At 35.6% G+C, this 15,197-nt stretch overlaps 1 protein-coding gene across 3 annotated transcripts in view; it reads left to right on the top strand.

The window, feature by feature from the left end:
• The window catches only part of SAR1 (SUPPRESSOR OF AUXIN RESISTANCE1), a 77,505-nt gene that overhangs the window by 48,225 nt on the left and 14,083 nt on the right, over window positions 1–15,197 (top strand). For all 3 annotated transcript variants that reach the window (XR_016432397.1, XM_090009038.1, XM_090009037.1), the window contains exons 16-17: window positions 14,667–14,737; window positions 14,808–15,148. Coding sequence is in view for 2 of the 3 variants with exons in the window: in XM_090009038.1 (XP_089865164.1) it covers window positions 14,667–14,737; window positions 14,808–15,148 (412 nt within the window). In the remaining variant the exon portion in view is untranslated. The remainder of the gene's footprint in view (window positions 1–14,666; window positions 14,738–14,807; window positions 15,149–15,197) is intronic.

Genomic DNA, 15,197 nt, shown 5'->3' with positions numbered 1-15,197 from the left:
GGTTCTCCAAAAATGATAACTTTTAGGCATCAACCTATTTTCGAAATATATTGTTTCATAAAGCGGATTTCGAAAGCCTTTTGCGAGGTAGCAGTTAAATCTACCAAATTGATGTGTTTGGGAGAAGTGTTTACGACTTCAGTTCGCGTACCCGATACAACTCGAATAACCCTGTTTAAGGGCATGTGCATAAGATGGGCGAAGGTTCTACCGAAGAACATGCACCATCGCTAGACCAGTGCGAGACCTAGTTATTGGGTTTTTTGGCCAACTAAGATAGTTGGCGTTTTTCCTTCCTTCGCGAGACGATTACTGATGGATTTCTTCTGAAAAATCCATGCCCCTCTCCTCATAGTCGTACCCTTAGTCATGTACGATATGTTTGAACTACGAGGAGCAGGATGAGAGGTCTGTAGTAACCTCGAGGCGTGTTTTGACACTTTCTATTAATCATGTAGTATCAATGTTCTCCTAACAGGCAAGAGGCTCGTGATGATCTAAAGGACCTGAGCATGACAAATTTGAACTTGAATGGTTACACCATATCTTATCGGCAAAGCATTGTTGTGGGGACTTTCTTTTGAGAAATCCATGTCTCTCTCATCGTGGTTGTACTTTTGAACATGTACTTTGCGTACTACGATGAGTAGGATGAGAGGTCTATGTTTACTTCGAACGTGCAATGGCACGTGTTTAAGATCACAAAATGGTGATGTTGTTATTCTCACTATGAGTTCACCCCTCTCATCGCGGTTGTACTTTTGAAACGGTACGTTGCGTACTGCAGTGAGTAGGATGAGGGGTGTGTGGTTGCCTCGAACGTGCATTGGCACGTATAATTCACTAAGTGGTGACTATGCGCCTTCACATGCAAGATGCTCGAGTGACTCAAAAGACCAGAGAATGTAGAATGAGACGACGGTTAAGAAACCCCCGTCGTGCTCATTCGACACGGTTCATCAAGAGAGAGGATGAATGGTACAAAACTCCGATGAACATGTCCTTTAATGACGGTTACAAGCAAAAGACTCAGATTCTCCAGTCATCGGAGTTAGGGAAATGCTACAAAGATAACCCTCAGGCCACTTCTGCAGAAGTTTGGATGCATCCATGGGACACTTATACCTTTGGGGATTTACTCTCTTGGTCACTGGCCGTCCCCTTAGGAGCGGACTCAGTCAGTCATTCGGGGCATCATAAAATACATAGCATAATAAACCCTTGGATTGATCTCGTCTGTTTTTACGTTTTGTGCCTTGTGCGTACCCCCAACGGCCAGCTAATAATCAGAACAAAAATGTAAACTATTCACCTTATTATGAGATGTGCGTAGTGTGATGTGAAATGCTTGTTTGCTCGGTAGTTCAGCTTTCTACTCGTTGAGCTATGCATGCCTATTGTGGCATGTTAAAATGTAAACTGCAATATATATATATATATTATTTAATATTATTATATTTTCTTTTATTATTTTATTTTTCTATTTTTTATTTTCTTTTTTAGCATCTAGTTCAATAGAAACTAGATATTTTGATCCACTCAAGTTCCTGTTGGAACTTGACTGTGCAAGTAGCTGTTGGACTGTAGTCCAACAGCTATAATAAATGCTGTTGGACTATAGTCCAACAGCTATAATAATAAATGCTGTTGGACTGTAGTCCAACAGCTATATTAAGAGACGTTGGAATCCAACGTCTCTTTTTGGAGAGCTCAAAATGAGCTCTCCTCTCTCTCCCATTTTTTTGTATATATAGGGGTGAACCCCTTCAATGTAACGTACAATGCTTCTTAAGCATTTTGTTCATGAATAAAGTATTATTTATTTTTCAAGTGTTCTTCCCTTTATACCCTTTCAAGGGTCATGCTTGTAGTGTCTCCAATAGACACTTGTTTGTGAGTTATTTGTGCATTTGTTGAAGACCACCATTTTATTACATGGTATCAGAGCTACGAAATCCTTAGATCTTGAAGTGCTTCCGCCTCGATTTCCGTGCCACATTTACAAAAGGTGTTTCATCACCTTGTTCTTGGCTCAAGAAGATTTGTTTGAAGAAAGGCGAACTTGTGCTACAAAAAAAAATTTGGTTTTGTATCCTCTCTTATTCCTTTGTCTACTCTTTCTCTTTTCTTTTTATTTTTCTCTCTCTCTCCTATTTATTCCTCTCTTACCCTTGTAAAAGATGGATGACAATGATAAGATCACCATCATTCCTATGAAGCTAAATGATACTAACTATGTAATGTGGGCTTCGATTATGAAGCACCACATTTGGGGAAAAGGTTTATGGGGTATAGTGGATGGTTCCGATTTGGAACCTAAACTATCTCTTACCAAGAAAGAGGGTGATAAAGAGGTTCCTCTAACGGAAGAAGAGAAGAGTAAGGCGTTAGCCACTTATGAAAAGAAATGGAAAGAATGGAGGATAGGGCATGCAAAAATTATGTCATGGCTCATCAATAGCATTGACATTAAAAAATGCTCTAGTCTAGCTAAGTTTGAGCATGCCGATAAGGCTTGGGAATACCTCAAAAACATGTATTCCCTTAAAGATATTGCACATGTATGCAATTTACAAGATAAAGTTCGGACAATGACTCAAAAAGATAAAACTATTCGAGAATATTATAATGAGTTGTCCGAACTTTGGGAAGAGTTGGCTCTTCTTGAGCCCAAATGGCATTGTGCCGAAGACATCGAGCTTCGCCAAAAGCAACTCGATATGGAACATTTCTATCAATTTGTGAATGGTCTAAGGCCGGAGTTTGAATCCACCAAATCAGCCCTTTTACATCGTGGAAAAATTCCTTCTATTGTTGATACTATAGAAGAGCTCACTATGGAGGAAAATAGACTTAGAAAAAGTACTCCAAAATTTGATGATGACTCCGTTTTAGCTGTATCTAGACCGGGGAATCATACTCGTACTTACAAGCCGCCTCATTTTGGAAGGCAAAACGGCGACTTTGATAAAAGAAAAGTTATTTGTCATCATTGTCATGAACCGGGGCACTATAGGCCTCAATATCCAAAGTTAAAAAGAAGAGAAGAAAAAAGAGTTGCATCTGAGTCAAAAGATCAAGATGCACCTGTGTCTATGGCTCAACTGATGGAAATCCTTCAACCTCTTCTCAAAGGGGTATCCTCCTCAACCGAAGCCTCAACTGGAGCGGCAGTTGCATCTTTCTCAAATCCAGGTAACTTTCCTTGGCTTTTAGATTCTGGTGCTTCTTTTCATATGACCCCAAATGTTAATAGTCTATCCGAATGTCTTAAAAATAACTCAAGTGTGTCAAAGGTTTTTACAGCCGATGGCACATCTCTCGAAGTAAAAGGAATAGGATGTTTTGAAAATCTTCAAAAATCCAAAAGATTTTTTATCCCAGAAGTTAGATATATCCCTAAACTTAATTTGAATCTCTTATCTGTCTCGCAAATATCTGATTATGGATGTAATATCTCCTTCTCTTCTCATGGTTGTTGGGTACAGGATCGCCAGTCAGGGAAGCTGATTGGGGAAGGCCATAGAGAAGGAGGAGTTTATTACATGGACTTTTTGGAATTACCCAAGAATGCATTTTGTTATAATATTCAGAAATTAGAATTGGATTTATGGCACAAAAGGCTTGGCCATCCTCATATGTCTAAAATTCAATATTTTTCAAGTTTGGAAAAATTTTGTAATTCTGAAAATTTTTCTTGTAAAGACTGCATTCTTGGCAAAATGAAAAGGTTACCATTTCTTAGTAGAACTTTTGTTTCCTCACGACCACTTGAGTTAATACATTCGGATGTTTGGGGCCCCGCACCAGTTATTTCCAAAGGTGGTTATACATATTATGTCATTTTTGTTGATGACTTTTCTAGACATACTTGGATTTATTTTCTTAAACATAAATCTGATGTCTTTGCTAACTTCCAAATATTTCATAAAATGGTTAAAAATAAATTTCAAAATGATATTTCTGTTTTTCGCACTGATTCAGGGGGAGAATTTATGTCCAACGAATTCAAAGACTATCTCAATTTACATGGTATTACACATCAAAGATCATGTCCACACACTCCACAACAGAATCGCCTAGCCGAACGCAAACATCGGCACATTATGGAAACTACTAGGACTTTGCTAATTGCAAATCAAGTTCCAAAAAGTTTTTGGGCTGAAGCGGTCCTAACTGCCACCTACCTCATTAATAGGATGCCATCTTCCTCATTAAAGAATACAACTCCAATAGAAAAGCTTGTTAATTTAACTCCAGATTATTCTAGATTAAGAGTCTTTGGATGCAAATGTTTTGTTTTCACCAACAGAAATGATAAACTCTCTCCTCGTGCAATCCCATGTGCCTTTTTAGGATATGCTGATAATCAAAAAGGCTACAGGTGTTTCGATTTTCAAAATGACAAATTATATGTGTCAAGAAATGTATCTTTTTTGGAAAAAGAAAGCTTCTTTGAATTTGAAAAATCCAAGGATGTCACTGAATACTCGTTTTTAATTGATCCAACTTCAAAATCCAATGAATGTGATGTTGGATGTGACCTTGACAATGATCAAAGTTCTATTGTTGTTGAAAATGATGATAATGAAGAGCAAATCCATAGGGATGTTAGTCTACAATATTCAAGACGTAGAGAGCAAAATCTTCCATGTGCATTACAAAAATACTCTGAAGTCTCACCTAGAAGAACATCTAGAATCTCCAAACCTCCAGAAAAATTTGTCTTATGAATCTTTTTCACCCACGTATAGGGCCGCCATTACATTAATACAATCATATGTTGAACCATCATCCTATTGTCAAGCAAAAAATCATATAGAATGGATAGAAGCCATGAAAATAGAATTGGATTTTCTAGTGCATCCAATTCTATTTTCATGGCTTCTATCCATTCTATATGATTTTTGGCTTGAAAATAGGATGATGATTCAACATATGATTGTATTAATGTAATGGCGGCCCTATACGTGAGTGAAAAAGATTCATAAGACACAAATTTTTCTGGAGGTCTAGAGATTCTAGACGTTCTTCTAGGTGAGACTTCAGAGTATTTTTGTAATGCACATGGAAGATTTTGCTCTCTACGTCTTGAATATTGTAGACTAACATCCCTATGGATTTGCTCTTCATTATCCTCATTTTCAACAACAATAGGACTTTGATCATTGTCAAGGTCACATCCAACATCACATTCATTGGATTTTGAAGTTGGATTAATTAAAAACGAGTATTCAGTGACATCCTTGGATTTTTCAAATTCAAAGAAGCTTTCTTTTTCAACAAAAGATACATTTCTTGACACATATAATTTGTCATTTTGAAAATCGAAACACCTGTAGCCTTTTTGATTATCAGCATATCCTAAAAAGGCACATGGAATTGCACGAGGAGAGAGTTTATCATTTTTGTTGGTGAAAACAAAACATTTGCATCCAAAGACTCTTAATCTAGAATAATCTGGAGTTAAATTAACAAGCTTTTCTATTGGAGTTGTATTCTTTAATGAGGAAGATGACATCCTATTAATGAGGTAGGTGGCAGTTATGACCGCTTCAGCCCAAAAACTTTTTGGAACTTGATTTGCAATTAGCAATGTCCTAGTAGTTTCCATAATGTGCCGATGTTTGCGTTCGGCTAGGCCATTCTGCTGTGGAGTGTGTGGACATGATCTTTGATGTGTAATACTATGTAAATTGAGATAGTCTTTGAATTCGTTGGACATAAACTCTCCTCCTGAATCAGTGCGAAAAACGGAAATATCATTTTGAAACTTATTTTTAACCATTTTATGAAATATTTGGAAGTTAGCAAAGACATCAGATTTATGTTTAAGAAAATAAATCCAAGTATGTCTAGAAAAGTCATCAACAAAAATGACATAATATGTATAACCACCTTTGGAAATAACTGGTGCGGGGCCCCAAACATCCGAATGTGTTAACTCAAATGGTCGTGAGGAGACAAAAGTTCTACTAAGAAATGGTAACCTTTTCATTTTGCCAAGAATGCAGTCTTTACAAGAAAAATTTTCAGAATTACAAAATTTTTCCAAACTTGGAAAATATGGAATTTTAGACATATGAGGATGGCCAAGTCTTTTGTGCCATAAATCCAATTCTAATTTCTGAATTTTATAACAAAGTGCATTCTTGGGTAATTCCAAAAATTCCATGTAATAGAGTCCTTCTCTATGGCCTTCCCCAATCAGCTTCCCTGACTGGCGATCCTGTACCCAACAAGCATGAGAAGAGAAGGATATATTACATCCATAATCAGATATTTGCGAGACAGATAAGAGATTTAAATTAAGTTTAGGGATATATCTAACTTCTGGGATAAATTTTTTTTTTTGGATTTTTGAAGATTTTCAAAACATCCTATTCCTTTTACTTCAAGAGATGTGCCATCGGCTGTAAAAACCTTTGACACAATTGAGTTATTTTTAAGACATTCGGATAGATTATTAACATTTGGGGTCATGTGAAAAGAAGCACCAGAATCTAAAAGCCAAGGAAAGTTACCTGGACCGGAGAAAGATGCAACTGTCGCTCCAGTTGAGGCTTCGGTTGAGGAGGATACCTCTTTGAGAAGAGGTTGAAGGATTTCCATCAGTTGAGCCATAGACACAGGTGCATCTTGATCTTTTGACTCAGATTCTACAGATGCAACTCTTTTTGCTTCTCTTTTTTTTAACTTTGGATATTGAGGCCTATAGTGCCCCGATTCATGACAATGATGACAAATAACTTTTCTTTTATCAAAGTCGCCGTTTTGCCTTTCAAAATGGGGCGGCTTGTAAGTACGAGTATGATTCTCCGGTCTAGATACAGCTAAAACTGAGTCATCATCAACTTTTGGAGTACTTTTTCTAAGTCTATTTTCTTCCATAGTGAGCTCTTCTATAGTATCAACAATAGAAGGAATTTTTCCACGATGTAATAGGGCCGATTTGGTGGATTCAAACTCCGGCCTTAGACCATTCACAAATTGATAGAAATGTTCCATATCGAGTTGCTTTTGGCGAAGCTCGATATCTTCGGCACAATGCCATTTGGGCTCAAGAAGAGCCAACTCTTCCCAAAGTTCGGATAACTCATTATAATATTCTCGAATAGTTTTATCTTTTTGAGTCATTGTCCGAACTTTGTCTTGTAAATTGCATACATGTGCAATATCTTTAAGGGAATACATGTTTTTGAGGTATTTCCAAGCCTTATCGGCATGCTCAAACTTAGCTAGACTAGAGCATTTTATTAGTCTATGCTATTGATGAGCCATGACATAATTTTTGCATGCCCTATCCTCCACTCTTTCCATTTTTTTTCATAAGTGGCCAACACCTTACTCTTCTCTTCTTCCGTTAGAGAAACCTCTTTATCACCCTCTTTCTTGGTAATAGATAGTTTAGGTTCCAAATCAGAACCATCCACTATACCCCATAAACCTTTTCCCCAAATGTGGTGCTTCATAATCGAAGCCCACATTACATAGTTAGTATCATTTAGCTTCATAGGAATGATGGTGATTTTATCATTGTCATCCATCTTTTACAATGGTAAGAGAGGAATAAATAGGAGGAGAGAGAGAGAGAGAGAAAAAAATAAAAAGAAAAGAAAAAGAGTAGACAAAGGAATAAGAGAGGATACAAAACCAAAATTTTTTGTAGCACAAGTTCGCCTTTCTTCAAACAAATCTTCTTGAGCCAAGAACAAGGTGATGAAACACCTTTTGTAAATGTGGCACGAAAATCGAGGCGGAAGCACTTCAAGATCTAAGGATTTCGTAGCTCTGATACCATGTAATGAAATGGTGGTCTTCAACAAATGCACGGATAACTCACAAACAAGTGTCTATTGGAGACACTACAAGCATGACCCTTGAAAGGGTATAAAAGGAAGAACACTTGAAAAATAAATAATACTTTATTCATGAACAAAATGCTTAAGAAGCATAGTAATTTACATTGAAGGGGTTCACCCCTATATATACAAAAAAGTGGAAGAGAGATGAGAGCTCATTTTGAGCTCTCCAAAAGAGACGTTGGACTGTAGTCCAACGTCTCTTATTATAGCTGTTGGACTACAATCCAACAACTATTTGCACAATCAAGTTCCAACAGGAACTTGATTGGATCAAATATCTAGTTTCTATTAAACTAGATGCTAAAAAAGAAAATAAAGAAAAATAGAAAAAGAAAATATAATAATATTAAATTATATATATATATATATTACTGTTTACATTTTAACAGGAATTAGTTACTCCCTGCCTATAGAATCAGTTGGATTGCTATAAATGCATATTTTACTTGTTCAACACTTTGTTCTTACTGCTCTTGTATTTAGCTATTTGCTTTACAGGAGTTTTGCTTGCCATACTCGGCATCATATATGGTTAGTTTTGTTTTGTTTCTCTTGTTTTGTTGAGCAATTATCTTGCTTATTGCAGTCTTTGTTCCTCCTTGTCTTGTGCACTCCTACTAGTTTTTCGCGAAACTGGCTCATTTCATGGGTTAGGTTGAGGCAACTTGCGATGACACGATGACGTGATGAGTTCAAGATGAGATGTTTTCCTTGACGTTTCGCTCCTGAGGACATGTTGGTAAATTTGGTATAAAGTGTATTTCAAAAATTCTCTTTTAATTAAACCTTGAGTTACTAAAACTGTTATACTAAACTTCTTTTTGCTTTTAATAAATATAATGAGTTGCAAAATCTGATGTACACATTCTCAATTATTGAAATTGTATTTTGAAACCAATTGTTTTTAATAGTTGTGCGGAATTCGACAAAGGAAAGTTTATGCTGTAATGCGCTCAAGGTCCATTGACTTGTTGTTTTTAAAATATCATTTTCCGCTGATTTACTATTTAAACTTTGATAATCGTATGATTTCAATGCTTTCTAAACTATTCTAAAAGTTACAAGTCCTGGATTTTTGGGGTGTTACACCCGCTCTGCCTTGATTCTCTTTAAGAAAATTAATATTATACTCTTATACATATTATAAAATCCTATATATATTTCGAACCCTAATATAAAACCCTTTCTCGAATCTCTCATCTCTCCTTCTCCTTCCCCTAACAAGCCACGCGAGCTCCCATTTCTCTCCTCTCCTTCCTCTAACGACGGAAGGCGGTAGTGGCAAGACCGGAGAAACAGGGGCCCACCCCTTCTTGTCTCGTTTGGATCAGGGATAGAGGACCTGAGACGGGGAATGGATCGGGGATGAAGGTTAAAATCAAAACTCGTGCGGGGATGGAGGGCAAAATTTTGAGATAGGGCGGGGGTGGAGACCTTGTCCCTGCCCCAGTCCACTGTCATCCCTAGAGATGACATGAATAAGGCCGTTGCTGACTATGAGAAGTAGAAAGAATAGAAGATGGGCCACTCTAAAATCATGTTGTGGCTCATAAATAGTGTGGATATTAACAAGTGTGCAAGTTTGGAAAAATTTGATTATGCAATTTATGCATGAAAGTATCTCCAAGACATGGACTCGTTAAAGGCTATTGCATGTGTGCAACCTTCAAAACAAAGTTAGATATATGGCCTAAGGAGATATGAGCATATGTGAATACTACGATGCTTTATCTCTCCTTTGAGATGAACTATTTCTACTTAAGCCCAAGTGGCATTCTCATATGGACATTGAGCTTCGTGACAAGCAAGTGAAGGCAAAGCACTTCCAATTCGTCAATGGACTTAGGCTCGAGTTTGAAGGGCACAAAGTCCCTTCTTCTCCGTAGTGGTGGTATTTCCTCTATTATGGAGACACTAGGAGAGTTAACTATGGAGGAGAATAGACTAAAAAAACATGCTACCAAAGATAAAGACTTCGTCTTGGCCATGTCTAGGCCCAGAACCAACACGTATCTACAAACTTTCTTATTTTGGGAGGTCCTCTAATGAGCACGAGACCAAAAAGAAGATTGTTTGCCACTTTTGCAATGAATCGAGCTACATCAAACCTTTTTACCCAAAGAGGAGAAGAGATGAGAAGAAAGAAGAAAATGGAGTGGCATCCGTGGGACCTTTACTTGAGAAAGGTGGTGTTGATGAAAGCTCCAAGAGCATCGGGTCAATGTTATTTTCCCAACTAATGGAGGCTCAACAACCACTCCTCAAGAATCAATCATCTTCACTCTTTGGTGCCACCATGTCTATGCATTGATCTTGGTAAGTCTTATTGGATTCTTGATTCTAGCGCGTTATTCCATATGACTCCCAATGAGTTTATGCCATCTGAATGTCATGTTAATTCAAATGATTCCTATGTGCCCACCGTCGATGAAACTTCTTTAAAAAACAAGAGTTTAGGTATTTTAAATATATTTTTTTAAAAATGGCAAAATTTTTTATGTACCAAATGTTATAGTGCCCAATTTGAGTTAAACCTCCTTTCAATTTTCCAAATCTCCGACCATGGATGTAAGATCACCTTTTCACCTAGTGGTTACTTGGTGCATGATCTCCAGTTAGGAAGGCCGATTAAGCGTGGCCATAGAAGAATTGATCTTTACTTCATGGACAACTTGTTTACTAAATGGAACTTCTTGTAACTTTGTTGAAAAAAAAAAGATTTAGAACATTGACATAGGAAATGAAGGCACTTTAGTATGTCAAAATTGTATTTGTATCCATTTCTTCAAAAATGTAGTCAAAATGATTTGGTGCGTAAAGATTGCATCTTTGAAAAAATAAAATTATTACCATTTGAATCTAGCAATTTTGTCTCTAAGCAAACCATTTGAACCCCGATAATATCTAAAGAAGGAGCTTCTTATTATGTTATATTTGTTGATGATTATAGTATGCATACTTGGATATACTTTCTTAGACCCAAATATAAAGTATTGAATTGTTTTAAAAAATTTCACAATCTAGTCAAAAATCATTTCAAAACTAAAATAAATTTTTTGATCCGATTGTGGGGGAGAATTTTTATTCTACGACTTCAAAAACTACCTTGACCATCATGGAATGGTGCATCAAGGAAAACACTGACATATTATTGAAACCACGCGAGCTCCCCTTATTTACAAAAAGATTCCTAAAGTGTTTTGGGCCGAAGCCGCTCTTACAGTGTAACAATGGTTTATTTAATCAATAGAATGCCTTTCTCTTCTTTAAAAAACATTTCACCTTTTGAAAAATTATTGAAGATCTTTCCCGATTACAAAAGCTTGAGAATCTTTGGTTGCAAATGTTTTGTCTTCACTAACAAAAATGAAACTTTTTCCAAAAGCAATCCCACGTGTTTTCTTAAGATATGCGGAAAACAAAAAAAGATATAGATGTTATGATCCTAAAAATGATATGTTATATGTTTCAAGAAATGTTACTTTTCTTGAAAATGAAAATGGATTTGATGGGATTGAGTCAAATGAATATTCCTTCTTATTTGATTTAGTCAATAAACATGGGTCTTATGATAAAATTGAGTGTGATGATATTATTAATGATACTAATGTGTGATAGTGAATTACATGATATTAATGTACATGAGGATGGAGTAAATGATGGTGATTCTCTGGCTAAATGAAAATATTGGTGAACCCCATCAAGACATCCAAGTTTGTAGTTATACACATTGTACTATTGATCACCCTCTATTTATCCTAGAAAAGTTTTCACAAAATCAAGACTTAGGAGAACCCAATCTTAGAAGATCCTCTATATTTTTTAAAACGCTAGTATATTGTATCCTATGAATCCTTTAGTTCAAACCAATGTTGTAAAAAACATTGAGGCGTAGCGAAACACTCCACCAAAAACTGAGGTGAGGCATAAAGTGTAAGCCTCGATTTTTTTTAAAAACTTTAAAAAAATTTAAAAATACAAATAAATAAAAGAAATATTTTATTGATGAAGCAACAATGAATAAAAAATAAAAAATCTCATATAAGTACCGAAAAATATGAGACTAACATGTAAAAGTAACATTAATGCAACAACTTGATCTATGCAAGTATATAAAAAATGAAATATGAGCATTTAATTAAAAATTAAATAACAAAATATCTAACAATTAAATTTCTCAACATCATGTCATCTTCAGAAAATGTATATTAGCATTAACAACCGAATGCCAATGTATTTGTCCAAAACTCTCCAAAATGAGAATGTTACAACATTCACAAGTGCCAATGAAGGATCCAAAAAACATATAAATACCTATAGTCCTATGATATGAATTATTTGAGAATCCATATAAACAGGTTCTCCTTCATCTTCATTCTCTATCGCCTCATCATATGCATGCACTTTCTTCCTCCACATCCTCAATCATTTTTTTTTCTTCAATAAAAAAGCATAGATTAATTGCTTATTGCATATAATTAAAAAATATATTTATATTCATAGCAAGGTGAAAGGAATATAGCTTTACCTAGAGCTCTTAATGACCTGTCTTGCCTAGAACCACTTTATGAATCATGATGAGAAGTGACTTCTTTAATAGGCAGATGCTCAATGGCGTTTATGTTGAAGTTTGGGTCCAACCATGAATCCTCCAACCAATTGGGATCGCTAGGCAATACTGGATCTTCTTTCTTCATAATCCACTCATCCACATCCACTAATCACAACACTTTCACGAGAGGTAGCGTGTCTTTAATTGCATATGATATGACAACAAAAAACTTATGATCATTAAGAACAATATAAATAATGTTCTTAGCATCAGGCTTCTTATAATATAAATCAATGATTTAAAATTTGAATACAAGAACATCTTCAACTCTTTCTTGTAACATCCAATACTATGAAGCCTGAGATATGATGTGGCAAAACAAATGATGATTGAACATGGAAGTTCTCTCTTCTTTGTGAACTTTCTTATCAAATTTAATATCCCTGCATGACTATATAAATATATATCTTTAATTTTCTTTGCCTTTTTTGTTGTATATTTAAAAATTGACATCTTTCCAATATGTTCTAACATCATATCCAAGCAATGAGGCACACATGATGTCCAAAAAAATGTTTTACCTGTTCTTAATATATTCTCAATTGCCATATAATTTGATGCATTATCTGTAATGAATTACACCACATTCTCTTCACGAACTTCTTTAACAATTTTTTCAAGCGACTTACACAAATTTGCAACAATTTTTTTCATGTTGCTAATGTCAATAAACTCAAAAAATACTGTCCCTGATGAGCTGTTCACAAGAAAATTAATTAAATTTCTTCCCTTTCCATTTATCCAATCATCTGTCATGATGCTGCATCCGACTTTAGACTATTCTTTTTTGAACTCTTTTAACATTTCATGAGTAGAGTCTACCTCATCCTTCAAAATCCACGATCTGATTTCTCAGTAAGAAGGTGGTTTGAACCTTCGCTCATAATTTGCAACAACTTCTAGCATTGAACCAAAAATCGATTATTGCAAAGATCAAATGATGGGCATTGACATAAAAAAAATCTCCAAATGGCACGACATACATCTTTTTCTCTCATCCTTTTTTAATGCATTATTAATTGTGGTTTGTCGTGCTTCTTTGTTTACAAATTGGTCCCTATCTATCTATCTATCAACCAAGCTTGAATACAAGGAAAAACTTGTTTGTATAAACAAGCTAAGCCTAATCAGGCTCCTTCATCACAATTAAGATCGAGTCAGCTTGTTATTTTCTTAATAGAGAGAGAGAGGATGTATATTTATGAGTAGTCCCATACCGAAGACTGTGAGGAGTGGAGGCCCTCCAGCACATTGTAAAAGTAGGATATTCTGTCCTAATTGCTCATGTGGTGAGCAGAATTTAATGCTTCTTGTTTTTTAAGAAAAAGAGATTGTAGAATGAAGAAATTATTTTAGCATTATCTCTTCTTGAGCATAGTGAGCTCATCTCGAGCTTTGGCAAGCTTGGTCTAGCTGAGCTCAAGCTTGTGTTTTTAAGGTTCTAGCAAAACTTGAGCGGGTCCGTCTTTCCTAATTATTTAATTATTGTACTTTTTAGGATTTGATGACAGGAAGAAATATTTGGTCGTGGTAGTCAGAATAAGTTGCTTTGTATTCTTGATAAACCTCAGGTCATGACATCAGTGAGACATTTGTCCCCAGTTTATAAGATGTACAATTATGACATAGTAGACGTTTTTTCCCTAGTCTGCCAATGTCTAAGTGGAAAAGTGTGTTACCTAGTGTTATTAGAGTTGAAAAGAGTCGATATTAACCATTCTTCATGTTCCTTTTTCTCAAATTTAACATAAAAAAGGGAAACCTAACTTTATAAAAGTCTTAGAATAATATAAGAAGTTACAAAAATGATCAAAGGGTTAAAAATAAGGAATGGAAAAAGGATCATATTTAAATTGCAGGAACTATTGAAACATAAAAGTGCAAAAATATTGCATTAGTTTAATGAGAATTTATGTTTAGCGCCATTTCTTTTTGTATCTCAGCAATAAATATTGCTACAATTATTCCAGTATTTGTATCTATGCTAACGTACTGAGAAAATAACATATGAACTAAGTGATGGGGATGCAATTTGCTCAAGCTTGGTCTACTTAATCTAGTAGTGAGTGCGGATTCTTTTATTAAGTCAATGCAAATTACTGTCTATATTATTATTACTTCTCTCTTCAAAGTTTTTTAAATATTTTTGTTCCTCTTACCTAAACTAACTTCGTACAAATCATCCACAGAGCTGCAGCTGGTGAAGGAGCTTATCATGCTTTTCAAAGGTTGTCTTTCCCGCCAAACTTGCAGTGTCCTGGTATGGTATGGTATGTTCTGTTAGTGATTTATCCTAAGTGATCATTATTGATTAATTCTCTGCACTGTAGGTGCTGATTCTGCCGTAGTGTGGAAGCTTATTTATTACCAGTGGGTGATGCAGATTTTTGAGCAGTATAATTTGAATGAAGCTGCTTGTCAGTTTGCTCTTGCTGCACTTGAACAGGTGGATGAGGTTGTCCATTTGGAAGATAAACTTTCTGGTGGCGCTCTTCCTGAATCTGCAACTACCATAAGAGGGAGGCTCTGGGCTAATGTCTTCAAATTTAATTTAGATCTCAGCCACTACAGTGATGCCTATAGTGCATTTATTTCAAATCCTGATGAAGAAAGCAAGAATATCTGCTTGAGGCGCTTTATAATTGTTTTATGTGAGCGTGGTGCAACCAAGGTGGCACACTTCCTTAATTATGGTTATACTTATACTATTTCATAGAATT

Source organism: Nuphar pumila, chromosome 6 (assembly GCF_984573655.1).
Source record: "Nuphar pumila chromosome 6, dmNupPumi1.hap1.1, whole genome shotgun sequence".
Classification (NCBI taxonomy): Eukaryota; Viridiplantae; Streptophyta; class Magnoliopsida; order Nymphaeales; family Nymphaeaceae; genus Nuphar; species Nuphar pumila.
The sequence above is the reverse complement of the archived record's forward strand: the minus strand, read 5'-3'. Positions and strand labels throughout refer to the sequence as shown.